The sequence below is a fragment of the Hemitrygon akajei genome, chromosome 1, assembly GCF_048418815.1.
Source record: "Hemitrygon akajei chromosome 1, sHemAka1.3, whole genome shotgun sequence".
Classification (NCBI taxonomy): Eukaryota; Metazoa; Chordata; class Chondrichthyes; order Myliobatiformes; family Dasyatidae; genus Hemitrygon; species Hemitrygon akajei.
In genome coordinates this window covers 112,857,903-112,878,131 of record NC_133124.1, presented here as the reverse complement: position 1 = coordinate 112,878,131, position 20,229 = coordinate 112,857,903, and the positions used below count along the sequence as shown (strand labels likewise).

General features: G+C 43.7%; 1 protein-coding gene across 4 annotated transcripts in view; it reads right to left on the bottom strand.

Moving 5' to 3' along the window:
• col14a1a (collagen, type XIV, alpha 1a) overlaps positions 1-20,229 on the bottom strand; it is a 219,484-nt gene that overhangs the window by 43,750 nt on the left and 155,505 nt on the right. For all 4 annotated transcript variants that reach the window (XM_073050216.1, XM_073050223.1, XM_073050227.1 and 1 more), the window contains exons 30-35: positions 16,611-16,649; positions 13,376-13,514; positions 11,912-12,054; positions 7,903-8,012; positions 5,849-6,007; positions 2,014-2,091 (exon numbers count right to left, since the gene is read on the bottom strand). In XM_073050216.1, coding sequence (XP_072906317.1) covers positions 2,014-2,091; positions 5,849-6,007; positions 7,903-8,012; positions 11,912-12,054; positions 13,376-13,514; positions 16,611-16,649 — 668 coding nt within the window. The remainder of the gene's footprint in view (positions 1-2,013; positions 2,092-5,848; positions 6,008-7,902; positions 8,013-11,911; positions 12,055-13,375; positions 13,515-16,610; positions 16,650-20,229) is intronic.

Genomic DNA, 20,229 nt, shown 5'->3' with positions numbered 1-20,229 from the left:
TCCAAAGAATAAAGACCTAACTTGTTCAACCTTTCTCTGTAACTTAGGTGCTGAAACCCAAGTAACATTCTAGTAAATCTCCTCTGTACTCTCTATTTTGTTGACATCTTTCCTATAATTCAGTGACCAGAGTCATTTATTTAGCACATGCACATCTAAACGTACAGTGATTAACACAAGAGGTTCTGCAGATGTGGGAAATCCAGAACTACACACACAAAATGCTGGAGCAACTCGGCATGTCAGGCAGCTTCTATGGAAATGAACAAACAGTCAAAGTTTCAGGCCGAGACCCTTCTTCAGGACTGAAAAGGAAGGGGGAAACAGTGATATGTGTTGTTTGTGAAGACAACCAACACCCAAGGATGTGCTGGAGGCACCTTGCAAGTATCGGCACACATTCCAGCACCTTCAATACCCCACAATACTCACCAGAACAGAACAGGCAACACAACACCACCAAAGCAAGCCCTTTTCCACCCTCCCACCCACCTGAGCACACGGACAGTCCTCCAACACAAACCCCAGGACAGTCTCCAAATCCGTCCCTGAAATGTCTGAGCTACAGGCTTGACTGAGACCACAGCTCAGCACCATGCTGACCAAAAGAATTTTTCTGCGAAACGATTTCACTCCCGTCCCTCCAATGCCCAGGAATAAAAAGACCCATTCTCATTCACGTTTAAGACCATAACAGTATTGCGAATTCATCCCTTTGAGTGAGGGTTCATGAACACGTGGGTGCTTTAATGAATTGGGAATGCTGTTCCCAATGCCGGTGGTCCTGATGCATTCTGCAAACTCCAGAGCCACAGCATGGATCAATCTACTTAGACAGTGCGAGGAAAATCAGGGGAGTGGAGAGAAATCCACAGCTGCAGCCCACACACCTGCTTCATGAAAGCCCTTGGAGGCTGCTTAGCCCCGACACCGCTCTCCTCCTTAATGACTGAAACCAGTGGGCAGAAAGCCATTGTAAATTGACAAATTGAAGCCTTTACAATCCTAACACAAGCTTGGCTTTTATATTATGAATTTACAGCATTAAACCCAAATGCAATCAGAAGCCCACATAAAACATTTTAAGAGATTAGGTATTGAATGAGAAGACCCTGAAGGCTTGAAGAGAACAATCAGGCAGATCCAATGTTAACATGTTTTTTCCTCTCTGCAGATTCTGCCTGATCTGGTATTTCTGTGGATTTCTAGTATTTCCTGGTTTTATTTATTTCCATATCTGCTACAACTCTATAGATTTTTGCTTAATGTTAATACTTTCAATTATTTAACTCAAGGGAATTCCAAAACTTACTTCAAGCATATACAATGCATCCTCAAGGGATCCGATGCATAGGAAAGGCTGTAATCACCCAATGTCCAGTGTTGTTTAATGGGTAGACAAGTTAGGCATCTCATACACCAGTTGTGTGAACCTCTCCCACCCCAACTACATCCTGTTCCTGTCATCTGATTCATATGCTCTCTTTAAATTGTCATCAAATAACCAAGGCCAAAGTACATTGTGACATTCCCTCATATTGTCAACCGGACTGTAGGGTCACTTCCAAACAAATTACCATTGACTGAGATTGCCGGCAAAAATAATCATAACAGTTCCAGAATTAGCTAGCCCTGTGTAAACTGACAGAAGCCTGAAGTCTCATAGCACCAGGTTCAAGAACATTGGACCATTACACTCTTGAACCAACTGGCACAACCCTAATCACTACCTCAGTACAGCACCACTCTAATCAATTTGACCACTTTGCACTACAAAGGACCTTTTTAAAAATTCTAATTGTGTTCTCTCTTGAATTAATTAGTATAATTTCTGCGTAATTTATTTTCATCATGTTTATGTTCATTATGTAAATACTATATCTGTGATGCTGCTGCAAGTTTCTCATTGCACTTGTGCACCTGATAATTTGTACATTCTCAGAACCATCTCTCTGCTTAGAAAAATATCAGACCGTACATGCAGAAATCACTGTTAGTTTAATCATCACTCACCAGAGAGGGAAGTTCGCAGCACTTGTCCTTGTTTGCATAGGACGTGGAACATGAAATATCAAAGCCTTGCAACTGGAACTGAAATTTAAATGAAATAATGAAAGGAAATCCTTGTGAGGCACCAAACAGTTTAAATCAGCAATACAACTCTGACTTGCTGGAAATTACTCTGCCCACATCAACCCTTTAAATGTTGACCTCTCGACCACATTTCAAAACAAGCAGGAATGAACCACCTCCCACTAACATTCAGTGGTGTTTGCCTCATTTAATGCCCCCACCTAGGACCACTGTTCAGTTGGACCAGCCACATGAATACCGTGGCCACAAGAGCAGATCAGAGGTTGGGCATCCTCTGGTAAGCGATTCAACTGCTGAACTGCCAAAGCCTTTGAACTATCTAGAAGGCATAAGACAGGCGTGTGATGGAATACCTCTCACTGTGTCAAGATAAATGCAGCTTCAATGCTCAATACAATCAGAACCACCCAGCTCCCAGCACCCATTCACTACCTGAAACACTCCCTCCCTACACCACTGGCACACAGGGGCTCCGGGTATGTCCCAGGCCTTTCCAACACTGTCAACACCGTCAGAAATAAGGACTAGGAAGCAGGAACATGGGAACGCCACCATCTCTACAAATCACACACCATCCTAACCTGACTATGTGTCAGCGTGCCTTCACCGTCACTAAATCTGAATCCTTGGACCTTCTCCCCAATTTCATGTGGGCTGGAAGGGTTCAAGGGACAGCTCACCTCCACCATCTTAAGGAGCAATTGGGGATAAGTAGTAAACGTCCAGCTCACCAGTAACATCCGCATCAACTGAGAGGGTAACATAATGGAGAAAAAAAGTTCCAGTGCTTCATGGATAGCATTCACAGGTGCTCCACGGGTTAGGACAGGGTTCTGTTCCAGTAAACAGTTCCTAACCTGGACAGTCACAAGTCGGAAATACAGCCACCTGGAGGAAGGTTCATGCAGTCCTACTGAAGCCAGCAAGTCCATCCCAGCAGTCTCTCAAATGCACAATTGTAATGTATGGGTGTTCAAAACACAAACGAGTCTGCTGGAAGTCGCACGCGCGCACGCACACGCACACGCACACACACACACACACACACAGTGCTGGAGGAACTCAGCAGGCCAGGCAGCATCTATGGAAACAGTCGTCATTTCAGGCCAATCCCCATAAAGGGTCTCAGCCTGAAACATCGACTGTACTCTTTCCCATAGACGCTGCCTGACCTGCTGAGTTCCTCCAGCATTTTGTGTGTGTCACCTTGGCTGCTCATAACTTTTGGAGGAGCTGTTCTCGGACAGTGCCCCCTACAAAGACTTGGACTACACAAATATACAGGTATGAAATGGATAATGTTCAGGTAATTGATGATATGATGCTGTTTGAGGAATAAGTCTTTACATGGAAACCCAGCTTCCCTGCTCATCTTCAGTAAGTACCAAAGAAAACTTTCCCATCCAGATGAGAGAGCAAACAGATCCTAAGTGTAACACCTCAGCCGACAGCCCTGGCCATGCGGAGCTCGGTCAGTTCTGCAATACCTTGGCCAGACACCCTGCAGCTGAACCCACTGACTCAGAAGGGAAAGTGGGACCCTCAGCTACTATCACCAAGATCTCAGGGGCCCACTGCCATAGAGCAATGCAATCTGCCATTAAGGCTTTCAATATCCCTCACTCAGTCAAAAGACATGAAAATCAGAAAAATCCTCTTTACACCAACTCTATCAGTGATGTTAACAGCACAGGCGGTGTGATCACATCAGTTTCTCCACTAACAAAGCAGTGAAGAGAAAGTCAAAACTACATTCAATGGTTCTTTGAATAACAATAAACAAATGCTTTGAGAGGCTGGTCAAGGACTACATCTGCAACAATGAACAGACACAGCATTTTCTCTAAAACACGGGGAAGTTTATGGCCCACTATCCATCAGCCTCTGTCACCTTACTAAAGCAATTATTGACAGTGGAATGCAAAAACCTTTTCTAACAAGTTAAATTTGGAACTACCTTGTGAACTTCTAAAATATAGATGTAATGGTTAACTGAGATTAATGTAAAGCCAATTAATGGCACTGACATAGAAAATCAGTCACATATATTCAAATAAATTATAAATAACAGAATCACAAAGAGGCAACTTAGTAGAGAGTATTTCAAGATGTGCTACAATTAATGAAAGACCTTTTAAGTGTTGCAAACATTGTATTAAAGTGAACAGGGAAAAAGAATCTGTCGTAAACATAACGATAGGATCAGTGATGAGATCATCTATGGTAGTTGCGAAGTAAGTATTAGTCACCAGCACAATATCTACCTGAGAATACAGTCCAGACTTCATTTTAATATCTTCTGAAAAATCATATCCCTCATAGTGTAGCACTCTCTTGGTTGGGAGAGACCTTGTTAGACGAGAGTGCTACACCATGAGCCAAGACTTACAGTCTACAATGTATAAGATCAGTGGAAAGACCAAAAGTAATTGGGCTGGAATTGATGGTTACAGATGATGTTGTAATTGTAAAGAGCTGTTAAAGACTAGGAGATGGGACACAGGGGAAATCATGATGGCTTAATGGTCCAGATTGCATTCCAATAAAACACAGAGCCATCTCTTCTTTATAGGAAAAAGGTGCGCTTGTATGTATGCAAAAATAATATCTCATTCAACTGAACTTAACGTTAAACAATGTTTGAACATTATCTACAATGAAACCAGGCATAAACAAAAGTTTGATGATAGCAAATGTTAGATCTTCCTCAGATATTGTCACATCCCTGAAAATCAGATATTATAGCACTGAATAAAATCTTTACTGCATCTGTAAAGAATATCATCTCCATATGAAACTCCAGCAAACTGAAAACTTGGGCAACACATTCCCAGACAGGAAACATGCGAGTGTGTCAGACAATGACATCATTGTTCGTGTCATGCTCAGTGATGTCACTCTCCACGTACCACCCAATGACATTATTCATTGGCCCTCCCAATCACATCATTATCCATGCATTTCCAGTTCCTTTCCATCACAACATGAACTGGAGCTGAGCTAGTCGTACATTAAGGTGTCCCATATGCAACACCACCAGCAGCTCTCAATAGCCAGATTCAACTGACCCCGCTTCTCATTGTACAGTGCTGTTCAAATGCCCAGCACAGAGTTTGTCATTACAATTTCAAAGCCTTGCAACAGGCCTACTAGTCCACAGGGAAACCTACCAACGTCACTCCATGAGCCCTGAACCTGCCATTCCCAGTCATTATGCAACTGTCAGGATGACCAATGATGCCACTTTAATGTCAAAATAGGAAGAATGGAACAATTCCTAGGTCCCTGCTGGTTCTCTCTGTTCAGTGAATGGTGGCAAGACACTGTTCTGAAAAGCTCTCCAATAGTAATCCCTCGAATAATATCATTACAACAAATCGCTGGTCACCACTGGATCATGGGAGTTGGCCATGCTGTACATTACCCAGTACAACTATGGCTTCAGAAGTGCCCATTTAGCAGTAAGTTGCTTTAGCTACAGAAGTAAAAATCTCTTTCCTTCCTTCTTGACTAAAATCCCTATAGCTGCATGAAGTGAAGTAGTACTTCCCTTAGTAAGTTCAAATCTCTCAGTTCTTGGCAATTCCAGCTGCTGGCTGATTCAATTATAATATTTGTTAGTACATATTTTACAAGCAACACTACCCCAATATGACCTCATCCCTTGACATTCTCCCAACCCCACATCAACACCTCTCCCCAGACTGATGATAAAATGACATGCAGTTTCCAGGCGATGAACTGCATCACTCACTGATGCAGAATTGTCCCTCGGGCTCCTGGAGCGCACCATCCGTCCCAGGACTTCCACCCCATTGGTGCTGATGTTTCCTGCTGCGTTGACCGCCTTCTCCCCTACTTGCTTGCAGTCAACCACCAGCTTTGCATGGGTTTTGGTGATCACCACGTGCACCTGTTAGCAAAGAATGCAGGTTATTTGAGAAAAGAGCCCCAGCCCCAGCCCCATCCTTTCCCAATGGCCCATTCTGTCTTCTTTGCACCTTCTATAACTGGGGTGCAAAGTCCAAACATACCTGTGAGCATATAAAATACAAACAGGAACCCATCATTCGATCTCTCATACTTGCATCACCAAGATAGTTCAGATTGCTTTCCTTTCCCCAGTTCTCCTGGTATCTGGAAGATCAGTCAACCCCAGTCCAAGAATATACTCTGGGAGGAGAATTCCAAAGATTCAAAACCTCCCTAAATGACCTGACCCACATCCCAATCCTGTGCTTCAAGTTCTAGACTTTCCAGCTTTGGGAAACAACCTCACAGTACCCAACCTCTCAAGATTCTCAGAGGGAAAGGATACAGTAGGATAGAGATCAGTTGCAATTTAGGTGCAGAAATGGCAGATGATGTTTAACTCAGACAAACAGTCAGCAAAGTTTATAGTAAATGGCAGGACCCTTAGGCGTATTGATGTACAGAGGAATCTTCAGGTCCAAGTCAGAAGTGGTGGTAAGAAATGACGGAAAGAGGCATATGGCATGTTTGCTTTCATTGAGTGCAAAGGGCAGGATATATAATGTTGCAGTTATATAAAACTTCGCTTAACCTGCATTTGAAGAATTGTGTCCAATCTAGTTGGCCCATTAGAGGCAGGGGTTCCCATCCTGGGGTCCACAGACCCTGTTAAAGGTCAGGGTTCATGACATAAAAAAGGTTGGGAACCCCTGATGTAGAGGCCTCGGAGAGGGACACAGAGAGGTTTATCAGTATGATGCTTGGATTAGAAAGCATGAGCTATGAGGAGAGGTTAGACAAACTTGGATTATTTTCTCTGGAGCACCAAAAACTGAGTGGAGGCCTGGTGGAAGTTTATAAAATTATTAAGAGGTAGAGATAGGATAGGCAGTCCTTTTTCCCCATAGAAGAAATGCTAAATACAAAAGGGCATAGATTTAAGGTGAGAGGAGATGTGTAGAACAAGTTTGTTTTATACAGAGAGCAGTAGCTGTCTGGATTGTCCTGCCAGAGATGGTGGTGGAACCAAACACAATACTGGAGCTCAAGAGGCATTTAGATAGGCATGCAAGTTTAACTTGGCATCATGATTGGCACAGACTTTGAGGACCAAAGGGTCTGTTCCTTAACCAATACATAAACAGTACTGTTATGTTCTATGTCCTTTCACAATGCAGTGAGATCACCACTTCCATGCTCCAGAACCACACCAATCGTTTCTCTTCTAGAAATTCCCTTCCAGTAGGAATCGGTCCCTACTGCCTCCAAGACAAGTACATCCTCCTTTATATAGGAAAACAAATTGTGCAAGGATATAAGCCATTCAGCCCACTGAGTCTATACTGACCATCAGCCACTCATTTACACTAATCACATCCAAACTAACCTTACTGTATTCTCCCCACATTCCCATCAGCTCCCCTAGATCCCACCACTCCCTTACACCACAGGCATCAGACAGCAGTCAATACTGCACAACCCTGGGATACGGGAGGAAACTGGAGCACCCCAAGGAAACCCATGCATTCACAAGGAGAGCGTGCAAACTCCGCACAGGCAGCACCCAACAGCCGAGACCGAGACGGCACCTGCATCTGTTGGGACACTGTGCTATCCATTCTAATCTGGAGACAGCAGAAGTACAAAGATGTCTTCCCTCTACTCCAGCGCCCTTTGAAATAAAGGCCGGCGTATCTTTCTCCTTTTGAATTGCTTGTTGTACCTTTAATTTCCGCACCTCAGGAATGTACACCAACAAGTTCCATAATATTCAAGCAGAACAAGTTGAGTAAACTTACACATAATGGTAGTCTGTTAGCTAGTGGTAGAACTGACCTTATGAAAACTGCCATAGAAAATCTTCTTCACCTCTGGATCATCAAAGGTGACGGTCTGGAACTCATCCTTATAATCGTAGTTAAAGTAAGTGAGAGCTTTCCTGCCATCTAAACATAGCAAGTAAGAGATTAAAATTGAGGAAACACTTGTTTTTTTCCCCATGTAACAATTAGCAGGCAACTTAGATGGTCAAAATAAACGTATAGAAAAGTTTACAACTTAACGCACTGGATCCCTTTTCAATTTTACAACTTAGTCAGAGTTTCTGACACGTCTAGAGAGCTTCTGTAAACCCTATCCCATATTCTGAATTGCCACTTAGAACCTAACTCTCTGATTGCTCTTTTTGGTTCCTTGGCTGAGACAGATATACATTTGAGTCCGACTAAACGTCAAACATTATCTTTTGCTTCTCTTCTGGCTAGATGTTTAATTCTTAGATGGAGAGATGTTGCCCCACCCATGCATGCTCAATGGCTTAATGATGTTATGTCCTGTTTAGACCTTGAAAAAATTCACTACTCACTTCTTAATTCGGACATAAAGTTTCACAAGGTGTGGGGACCTTTTCTTGAATATTTTCATAACTTTTCCTTAGACTGTTTTTTTTCCAGTCCCTTACTTTCAGCTTTTTTTTCTTGGTAGTAGGCATTATTATCTTTTGTTCTTATTTTCATGTACAGTTTTGGGGGTTTGAATGTTCTGATTTATATTTCCTACATTTTGCTGTGGTTGGTCTGGAGTTTTTTTTCTTGGGTACTAACTTTACACGACTTTAGTTTGGGTGCTTTTTTATCATTATTTTGAACCATATTATCATTGTATGTTTATCTTGCACTGTATTAATCTCTTATTTTGGTCTTGGGTTTTTTTTTGTTGTAGTGTTGTAGAAATGCATTAAAAAATCAATTAAAAAAAAGAACTAAAAGAGGTTTGGTGAGGCTGATAAAGCATCACCGGGACCAGGTGACAGATGTCAGTGTTGGTTCAATGACAGCACAGCTTAAATCCCGCTGCTATCAAATTCAGGGCCGACCTCTCATATGCTAAAGATGAACTCTTGATCTCTCAGTCTACCTCGTCGTGGCCCTTGCATTTAATTTGTCTACCTGTAATGTACTTTCTATGTCGCTGCAATACGATGTTCTGTATTACACACAGAACGCAGCAAGCCAAACAAGGCTGAGACCCTTCTTCAGAACTGTTTTCCTTTTTACTACCTAGATGTATTTATGCATATTTTGGATGTCACACAAAGCAAAAAGCTTTTTCCGTAGCTTGGTACATTGGCCCACGATGTTGTGTTGACCTACTCCACCATTAATCTGACCCTTCCCTCCTACACAACTCATAACCCTCTATCTTTCTGGCATCCATGTCCACTCTATCTTTGCCTCTCATAGTCTTACACTCTTCTATCAAGTTGCCTCTCCTTCTTCATCACTCCAAGGAGAAAAGCCCCATCTTATGCAACCTTTCCTTATATGACATGTTCTCTAATCCAGGCAGCATCCTGGTACATCTCCTCTACACCCTCTCTTATGCTTTCACATCTTACCTACAGTGAGACGACCAGAACTGAACACAATACTCCAAATGTGGTCTGACCGGAGTTGTAAAGAGCTGCAACATTACTTTATGGTTCTTCAAACTCAATCCCCCACTACTGAAGGTCAGCACACCATATGCCTTCTTATCCACCCTATGAACTTGTACATGTGATGCAAAAAAACCAAATATGCGTACCGATATCGGCGAGATCACTCTCAATACAGTACAAGGGGACAGCCATACTATCGGAAATGCACTCTTTAATGTGAGAAGTTAAGCCAAAAACTTTGTTTGTCTGGTGATAAAGTTGCACTTAGGAATTGCATACGACACTAGTAATATTATGTCGGGCTACCATTTATTGACTACAGCTCAGCATTCAACACAATCACACACTCAGTTCTAACCAAAAAGTTCCAAAACCCAGGCCTCTGTACCTCCCCCTGTAATGGGATACTTGACTTCCTCACCAGGAGACCACAGTCTGTGCAGATCAGAAATAACATCTCTTCCTCACTGACAATCAATGTTTGTTTGACAAACAACATCAAGGATGTATGCTTAGCCTACTGCTCTGCTCTACTCTACACCCACAACTGTCTGGCTAGGCACAGCTCCAATGCCATCTAGAAATTCACACAGCTATTGTTGGCAGAATTTCAGACAGTGACGAAGAGCATATAGGAGTGAGCTGGTTGAGTGGTGTCATAGCAACAACCTTGCAGTGAACATCAGTAAGACCAAGGAAATGACTGTGGATTTCAGGGGTGGTAAGTCAAGGGAACACACTCCAGTCCTCATCAACGGATCAGAAGTAGAAAGGGTCAGAAGTTTCAAGCTCCTGGGTGGAAGAACCATAAGGTAATGTTGCAACTCTTTACAACTCCGGTCAGGCCACATTTGGAGTATTGTGTTCAGTTCTGGTCTCCTCACTATAGGAAAGATGGGAAAGCATAAGAGAGGGTGTAGAGGAGATCTATCTGGGGCCTAACATATCGATGTAATTACAAAGAAGACACAGCAGTGGCTATATTTCATTATGAGCTTGAGGAGAATTGGTATGTCACTCAAGACTGTCGCAAACTTCTACAAATGTACCATGGAGAGCATTCTAACTGGTTTCATCACTGCCTGTTTTGGAGGGGCCACTGCACAGAGTTGAAAAAAGCTGCAGAAAGCTGTAAACTCAGCCAGCTCCATCAGGGGCACTAGCCTTCCCAGGACACCTTCCAAAGGAGATGCCTCAAAAAGGTGGCATCCGTCATTAAGGAACCCCCCCCAGCCATGACATGCTTCTTCTCATTGCTATCAAGGAGGACGTATAGGAGCCTGAGGACACAAATCAGTGTTTCAGGAAAAGTTTCTTCCCCTCCACCATCAGATTTCTGAATGGACAATAAATCCATGAAGATTAGCTCAGTATTTATCCTTTTTCCCTCTCTTTTTGTTCTACTTCTTTAATTTATTCTGACACATACAGTTCTCATTATAATTTATAGTTTTTATGATTATGTATTGCAATGTACTGCTGCCGCATTACAATAAACTTCACAACATATGCTGGTGATTCTGATTCTGTATTTCAAAATCGAAGTTTGAATATAGGAATAAGACGAGGCACTTTCGTCTCCAGAGCCCCATCCACTAAACAAGATTAAATGCATTGACTCCGAAGATCTATTAAACAAAAGCAACAATTCCTCCTTTTTGCATTCCTGCCCCCCTTGAGAGCCATTTATATTTTATAATGCTATTACTTCCACCTGTTCTGCTGCGTTTAATCGTAGCTGAGTGCTTAGGGAGACAGTCGGCTGAGTGGAAGCTGGGTGTGATTATTTGCCTCAAGCTCAGGAAGAGTAAGTTACATCTGTCTGCGGGCCATGCAGTGCTTCAAGCAGTCGGAAGGGACCGGATCCACTCTCACACAGCCCCTGCTTGAAGGGCTAATGCATGACTCAATACACGGTGGCTCAGTGGGCAGCATTTGCCCCTCTGAATCATAAGGTTGTGAGTTCAAGTCCTACCCCAGGCATTTGAACACCCAGTCTGGAGAGGAACAGCCACAGTCTCAAACACATGATCCTTTAGATGGGCCTTTAAATCAAGGACTTGTCTCTGTATTCTGGAAGCTTTTTTCCTGAAGATCTGGGCAAAATTCACCCCTCAACCAACATTAACAATATCAATCTTTCAGGTTATTTCCTAGTGCCATTTGCGGGATCTTGCTGTGTACCACTTAAGCCACCATTTTTCTTATGTGATGAGGTTACACTTCTAAGAATCTTCGGTGGCTATAGGTATGGGAAAAATTGTACATCAATGTGATTTCTTATATCAAACAGCTTTGTTCCTATCCAGTTCTTGCTTGGGGTCGGCTCTGAGGAGGAAGGATGGGGGCCAGCTGAAACCACACCCTGCTCTGAACAATCAAACAGAGAAGTTTGGAGGCTCTTACTGTCCAAGATGACTCCAACCAGGGGCTCGCGCTGCTTGTTCAAGATCTCCCAGAGGGCAAAAGGCTCCTGTGGCGTGTCGGGCAGCAGGCGAAACAGGAAGGAGATGGTGTAATCCGACGGCAGCCCGTCCGGATGAATGTTCCTGGGAAAGATGGACTGCAGTTAAAGCTCAGTGATCCAGGTTAGTGAAATCCAGAGGCAACCAACACATTCAATGCACAGCACACATGGGTTGTCTCACCCACACCTGCATCCACCCCCCCTCCCGTAACATGTTCCTTTCTCCTGTAGTCCGTTCGCACATCACTGTTCATCCTAGTCACTCTCCACTGGGATGGGACACTGATGGAAATGCTTCTCCTGAATTCCCTACCTCACTGGTTAATGACCATCAACCCTGTAAGCAGAAATAACGTTCATTTATCTGTCTCATTCAACCGTCTCCAAAGACCTCTATTAAACACAGCAAACACACTGTTGGAGAAACTCAACAGGTCGGGCAGCATCTGTGGAGGGAAAAGGGCAGTCAACAGGTCGGGTCGAGACCCTTCATCTGGACTGCATCTACTGTCTGTTATGTCCCATCTCTACTAAATGATCTCGCAGTGTTTTGTTTTTTTTATTTCTAGAGTATCCCAGCCTGATCACCTTCTGATGCTTGTAAAACAAGCTGCATTAATACACGGCATTACCAAGCGTCATTACAGAGGACTCTCTGATCCATGAGCTGTTCCGAGGGACCCACGCCGAGGCAGTTGTCAAGTGCTGCTGGAAAGACATCAACTCGGGTAAAGGACACCCTTCGATCTTTCAGCAGAGTTAGCTGCCCGTTAAGGGACTACCGCTGACTGGCTGCAGGAGGAGGTACTGAGAAACGCACTGAGGTTTGGTGCAGCCAGTATAAAGGCTCTGTGGGGAAGGACCATACTCTAGGCCCCTGACTGCACATGGCAGGGTCGAGTCTTGGAGGGTGAGCCTCTCAAACATTGAAATGGTGTATCGTTCCACCGGGCCACGTTAAATAGCAATGGTGTTATGGTTTCTAAAAAGTTAACAGTACTGAATGTAAAGACTATGAATGCAATATTTTTGTACTGTTTTTTTTCATTATGAATAAAGTTTATTTTTGAAATAGGAAAAAGGCAGAGGGTGCAGACAGTCCTGGCAAACCCAACCCGCCAGTATCCCAAACACACATTCCTATGTGCAGACTGTACTTAAGTCAGCCATTCATAACCCATGAGGACCTGTATTAAAACTGATTACCTTGCCAACCTCGCATTATATAAGGATGGGATCTTGCTGTGTGCATACTGGCTGCTCTCGTTGCTACAATTAACACCCTGAACATGCTGCAAGGTGTTACAAAGATACTAAGCAGAGAAGACATTTGAAAGGCTTCTGATCAATCGACATGCCGATTACACGGAGAAATATTCGCAATCTTTGGTTTTGACACCTACCTTGTGGGTTGTGAAACAAGGGCATTTCTGTGAAGCCTGAAACAGGGGAAGCTGTTGAATGAGCCGGACTCCAGTGACACACCTTCTACAGAGGCATACTCCTTCTCCACCAACCCAAACATCTCCATCATTCGAAATCCTGCAAGGAAAATTTTCTCATCATGATATGAAATTGGGAAAATACTCCAAACAATTCGACTAGTAACTTTGGCACAAAATTTCTGTCTTGAATGTTAATAAACTTTCTTATTAAATAATTATGTGTTCTCACCATCCACTAGACAAAGGGGTTCCTAACCTGGGGTCTTCAATAATGGAGAGTTGAATTGTTACTTGCACCTCTTTCTCTAGTAGTTCATGAGGATGCCGAGAGTTGACAGACAGACAGACTGACATACTTTATTGATCCCCAGGGAAATTGGAAATTGTTCTCTCCTCTCCACTGTTCTCCTCAGAAACAGTGGTAATTATGGCTACGAGTTCCACATCTCTCAATGACAGCACCAGTATAAGGGAAGTGCAGTCAAGGGGGTTAGATAAATGGAACTGTTGTGAGCTTCAGTAAGACCCATTTATCTAACACAAACTTGTGTTGCCTCTTTAAAAAAGTTCAAAGGAAATATATTATCAAAGTACGTATCTGTCAACATATACAGTCGGCCCTCCGCATCCGCGGATTCAACCAACCGTGGATCGAAATATTCAAAAAAAAATTCCAGGAAGTTCCAAAAAGCAAAACTTGAATTTGCCACGTGCCGAGCACTATGCTGAATCCACGCGAATGAAGTGATGTGTAGGCATACCCTGCTGTAGCCTCCCGGCATTTCACAGATCCTCAGTCTCTCTCACTCGTTGTTTGAGCATCGCTCGCCTTGCGCCTCATTTGTTTGCTACGTGTTGTGAGCGAGAGGAAGGAGTTTAGCCTCAAGAACTTAAAGATCACAGAAGAATCAGCATTGGCTGATGCCGAGGCGGCATCAGCGTTCCCGAAAGAGCTACGATGGTTGCGTCTGTACTGAACATGTACAGACTTTTTTTTCTTGTCATTATTCCCTAAACAATACAGTATAACAACTATTTACATGGCATTTACATTGTATTAGGTATTATAAATAATCTAGAGATGATTTAAAGTATACAGGAGTTTGTGCGTAGGTTATAAGCAAATACTACGCCATTTTATATAAGGGACTTGAGCATCCGTGGATTTTGCAATCCGTGGGGATTCCTAGAACCAATCTCCCGCAAATACTGAGAGACGACTGTACTACTCTGAGATTCATTTTCCTACAGGCATTAACAGAGATACAAAGAAACACAATAGAATCAATGTAAAGGTGGACAAACAACCAATGTGCAAAAGACAACAAATTCTGCACATACAAAACAGAAAAGCAAACAAACAAATGAATAAATTATATTGAGGACCTGAGTTGTGTCCTTGAAAGTCAGTCCATAGTGTGTGGAATCAGTTCAGTGTTGGAAGAGTGAATTTATCCTCTCTGGTTCGAGAGCCTGATGGTTGAGGGGTAATAACTATTCCTGAACCTGGTGGTGTGCGACTCTAGGCTTTTGTACCTCCTTCATAAGGCAAGAAGTGAGAAGAGAGCATGGCCTGGATGGTGGGGGTCCTAGATGACAGATGCTGCTTTCCAGCAACAGCACTCTTTATAGGTCTGCTCGATGGTACGGAGGGCTTTACACCTGTGATGGGTGGCTGCATCCATTACTTTTTTTAGACTTTTCTGGTCAAAGGCATTGGTGTTCCCATGATGCAACAGTCAGGACACTCTCCATTGTGCATCTATAGAAGTTTGTCAAAGCTTTAGATAACGTGTCAAACTCAACTTCACTGGAGCTTTGCAAATATTTCCTCTACCCAGTTCTCTTTCTTCAACATCAGCTCTGACTCCACTGGGACCTAACTGGCCACGTAATTACTTGGCACTTCTCAACCAATTCCATCGCCAAGGGGAGTGTCACAAAACTCTTCTGATGGGCCTTTCACACTGATAACAAATGCTGACTATCCAGTCACGCCCTACATCATACGTCCATTTATTCTGTGCAAGGGGACTCTCACTCTTCACATCTAATGACAGCTGGAGCAATCTGTTGAAACCACAGAGGATCAATAGATTAACAAGTTGCCATTCACTCTTTCCACATTATAACAACCAACTACATTTTGAAATAATTTGTATCTTCCCCTCTCGTTTTTCCATGTGTGTCTGCTAATAAACCTCTTGCTAATTGCTCTTCCCTTTTTTCCAATGAAATTAAACCTTTTCTTTGCTTAGCAACACACACACAAAATGCTGAAGGAACTCAGCAGGCCAGGCAGCATCTATGGAAGAAAGTACAGTCGACATTTTGGGTCGAGACCCTTCAGTGGGACACCGAAACATCGACTGTATGTATTTCCATAGATGCTGTCTGGCCTGCTGAGTTCCTCCAGCATTTTGTGTGTGTTGCTTGGATTTCCAGTGCAGATTTTCTCTTCTTTGTGATTGCTTTCCTTAACTTGCTCAGTTTCTGCAGAATCATCCCAGTTTCTCCCATCTCTTAATCAAAAATGTTTTTTAAAATGTATTTATCTTCTTAAGGGAGGAAAAAGAAGCAAAGAATCCTTTTTTCCCTCATTACATCTCAACCATGCTGAAGACCTTTTCTTCAGGTACTCCCCATTCATAGATGCATGCCAGGAAGCACTCAGACTGATTGCGATGGGAGGTTCCAACGCACAGGATCAAAAAAAGCTGCAATGGCCTGCAGACTCAGCCAGTTCCATCACGGGCACACCTTCAAGGACATCATTAAGAGGTGGTGCCTCTTACCATCCAAGACTTGCCTCAACTAGAAGGACTGCTTGGGACTCTGAATGAAGGTGAGGGAGGAAGTAAATGGGCAGGTGTAACATTTCCGTCACCTTCAGAGATCTGTGCAACTTGGAAGAATAATTGGGAGGAATGGACAAGGGAAAAGCTTAGGAAAATAATTTTTGATTAGTTTTATAACTGTGAGTCTATATATCCTTGAACAAATTATTGCTTTATATGTCGCCATGGAGCTTTGTGATGCAATCATTTCTAAATAATAGGGAGACAATAAACAATTTCAGCAGAACATCAAAGAGAAATCAAAGGGAAACTTGCAACAATCTTTCTCAGTATATGAGTACACCATCAGCTGGAGACCTCCAGTGAATGATGACGTGTCAGGCGATGTCCCTCACCTGCCAGGTTATTTTCTCCAATGTGGACCTTCGGGCAAGCTGGAAGTAGAACAATTACATACGTCAGTGTCAAGTGTCATTCCACAACCCCATTCTCAATGGCTCCTAGCTATCCAAAACACAAGGAGCTCACATTCCTGATCACACACTCCCAGATCACACATTCCCAAACTCATTTACTGGATCCCAAATTCCCAATCACACATTCTAGATTTCAGACACTGGGTCAGCATTCCCAATCACAGACTCCAGATCCCCATTCGCAGACATGGTCACTGACCCTGGATCCCATTTGTTAGGGAGTACTTTGGAGTTATGTCAACATAACAGATATTAATGATAAATAAAACAGAAGCACTACACTACAGCAGAGAGAGGAGAGTGAACACTTACACAGGCAGCAGGTTCACTTTTGTGATGAAGCATTATGATATTATGGTTGAGTGAACTCGGACTTCTCTCCTTGGAGTGACGGAGGATGAGAGGTGACTTGATAGAGGTGTATAAGATGATGAGAGGCATTGATCATGTGGATAGTCAGAGGCTTTTTCCAAGGGCTGAAATGGCCAGCACGAGAGGGCACAGTTTTAAGGTGATTGGAAGTAGATACAGAGGAAATGTCAGGGGTAAGTTTTTTTATGCAGAGAGTGGTGAGTGTGTGGAATGGGCTGTCAGCGATGATGGTGGAGGCAGATATGATAGGGTCTTTAAAGAGACTCCTGAGTAGGTACATGGAGCTTAGAAAAATAGAGGGTTATGGGTAACCTGAGGTAACTTCTAAAGTAAGTACATGTTTGGCACAGCTTTGTGGGTTGAAGGGCCTGTATTGTGCTGTAGGTTTTCTATGCTTCTATGACATGGGCACAGAGGGCTTTTGTAACCTCAATAGGCGCGGGTATTCAGCGCGGGCACCCAATACAAGTACTGCTCAAAGCAGTGAAGTTGCCTGAAGAGGTGGCAGTGATTAAAGAAAGGCTCCCCGGAGAGGGGAAAGTAAAGAGCAGACAGCGAATGAGCAGGCAGACCCCTGGGCAAAAAGAGCTGAAGAAGAATGCAAATCAACAGAAGTTGCCGGCGTAGAAGGAAAATCTACTGCAGCCTATCTCGTAAAACTATATGGGGATGTGGAGGCTGAGAAGGAAAAGGAGAAATGGAGAAGAGGAGGGGCAAAAGAGGGACCAGGGGCATGGGGAAGGAATAGTTGTAGCCCCAGCATGTATTAGGCAGATACTGCTAAAGTTATATCACAGGCCAATGTGTTAGGGAAGGCACGATCTGGTCCCAACCCTCCAGCAGTCTTGGTGGTGACCAGGGGTGGGCAGGGGCATGGAGAAGCTTTGCTGGACATGTATCAGTTGTGTCTAATGTAACCCTGGAGGAATTCAAAGGTGCAGCTGGCAAACCAAGGGTGGGGGGCTAGGAAAACATCCAAATGGACTGGATGGGGCCCTGCCAAAAATCAGGGGGGAAAGCGTGGATCACTTCACCTGATGGGTAGAGGCTTTCCTGCTGGATTTTACCTGAGGAAATCCTCCTCAGGGTGGGGAACCCCAGCCCAGGTGGACACTGATCAGTGACCACGTTTCACAGGAAAAGTGATGAAGAATATGTGCAAGCTTTTAGGCATTCGACAACGATTCCATGTACTCTCTCACCCTCAGAGTTTCGGAACGGTAGAAAGGATGGACTAAACTATCCAAGCTGCCTTAGCTAAACCTCCAACAGTGACAGGAAAGACATGGGTTGATGCATTGCCAGGAATCCTGATGAGATTGCGATTAACCCCAAACTACCCGATGGCTCTTAGCCTCCACAAATTACCGACAGGGCAAGCAACCCGACTCCCTTATGAGGTGATTACGGAGTGCAGTCAACCTCTAGTTTTTAGAGACAGCATGGCCCAGTATGTAAGGGGCCTCTGTAAACAGCTTAAAGTGTTGAAGGACCGGTCGAAATAACAGCTTCACCTTGCTGATCAGAGAGAGAGCCAGAGGGAGAGAAGATCATCCTCCCACAGCCAGGAGACTAGGTCAGGGCAAGGGTGCTACCTGAAAAGGCTGGGTTCGTTCCAGATGGATAGGGCCACAGGTGGTGCTTCTGACAACTGACACTCGTGTCTTTGTACAGACCTGGCGAGGCAGCCAGTGGAAACACTGGACCCGGGCTAAACTGTACAACTCACCTTGTCGCCCTCACAGACAGAACAAGGGATCAAGTCCACCCACTAACAGTGTCGTTACAGAGATTGACCAGCCTGCTGTGTCACATCTGACCACAGATGACAGAGACGTGAAAGCTGAAGGCACAGAGACAGCATGTCAGCAAACCGTGACTAAAGTGTTTCAGTATACCAGGAACCACACTCTGTAACGAAGGCTGGTTCTGGGAGGTAGGTGATCAGTTGTATAGATCAGAATAGGAAGATACTGGGGAAAATAGACGGGAGGGATCCGAGTTATGGCAGAGACATCAAGTTCCACAGCCTTGGAGGCAAGGCTGACCGAGAAAGAAGAAATTGTACACAGCCGCTCCAACCTGGAATGGGCGTGGACTCAAATGACATGGGCTCTCTCAGTCCTCAGGCCAGCGATCAAAACGACAGACCAGGAGGGGGTGTCACCAGGGCGAGATCCAAACGAACACCATGCCAAGCCCTCCTGTAATTCGATTACAAGGACTGAAAGACTTGCCAGACTATTCTGACAATCCCGTCAGGGCATGGAATGTGAACTGTTGCCTGTGGCACAGAGTAACTACTGTTAGCCACTGTTGAGTTTTAGCTCTCAGATATTGAGGGGACACAGGTAAGCATGTGTAAACAGCAGGGAAGGAAACAACAAGCACATGAATGACAAAGCTGCATTTTAAAGACCGGTTTATATTGAGAGGGCAGAAGTATCCAAGAAGAGGATGTGATCAAATTTCTGAAATGTTTTATTGTGGTCTTTTCTTAGTCTTGTAGATACGCAATTAGGGATGACAGAGTAACATCGATGCACATTGGGACATCATGGGTTAACAACTGGGGAAGGGGTCTGAAGTGAAGGGTATCTTCACTGCCCTATTAGATACTCCTTAAAGTTTAGCCTTCCTGAGACAGATTTCTGTCCAGGAGCCAAGAGGAAGGTATGTTAGGGAGTATTTTGGAGGTATGTCAATATAGTGGATATTAATTCATGCAAGAACCAGTTTTCAGTTCTTATTATAAATTACAAGCAGTAAACTGCAGCTAAAAACCCACTGATATGGTTTGCATATTCATGACTCCAACATTAAGAAAATGGGGTCGTGTTAATTGGCCTGCATCAAACCGGGCAACATGAGCTAAGTTGTTTGCACCATTGTGACTTCACAGCAAGCTGGCAAACCAGATGGATGTTCTCACTTAGCAAATCAAATATGGTCACGGGTACAGACAGTTAATATTTTTTGTGTAGACAGAGACAGCTCTGATGACATTAATTTTGGGTGTCTGGCTCTCTGTTGTCAGAAGATTTTCAAATATCTGTGCTAATTATTTTCTCTCAACAAAGGTGTGTGAATGTTCAAAGGTGTCTTATCAATCACTGTAAATATGTACCTCAAAGGAATCACCTGTCAACCCAAAGTATTGAAGTAA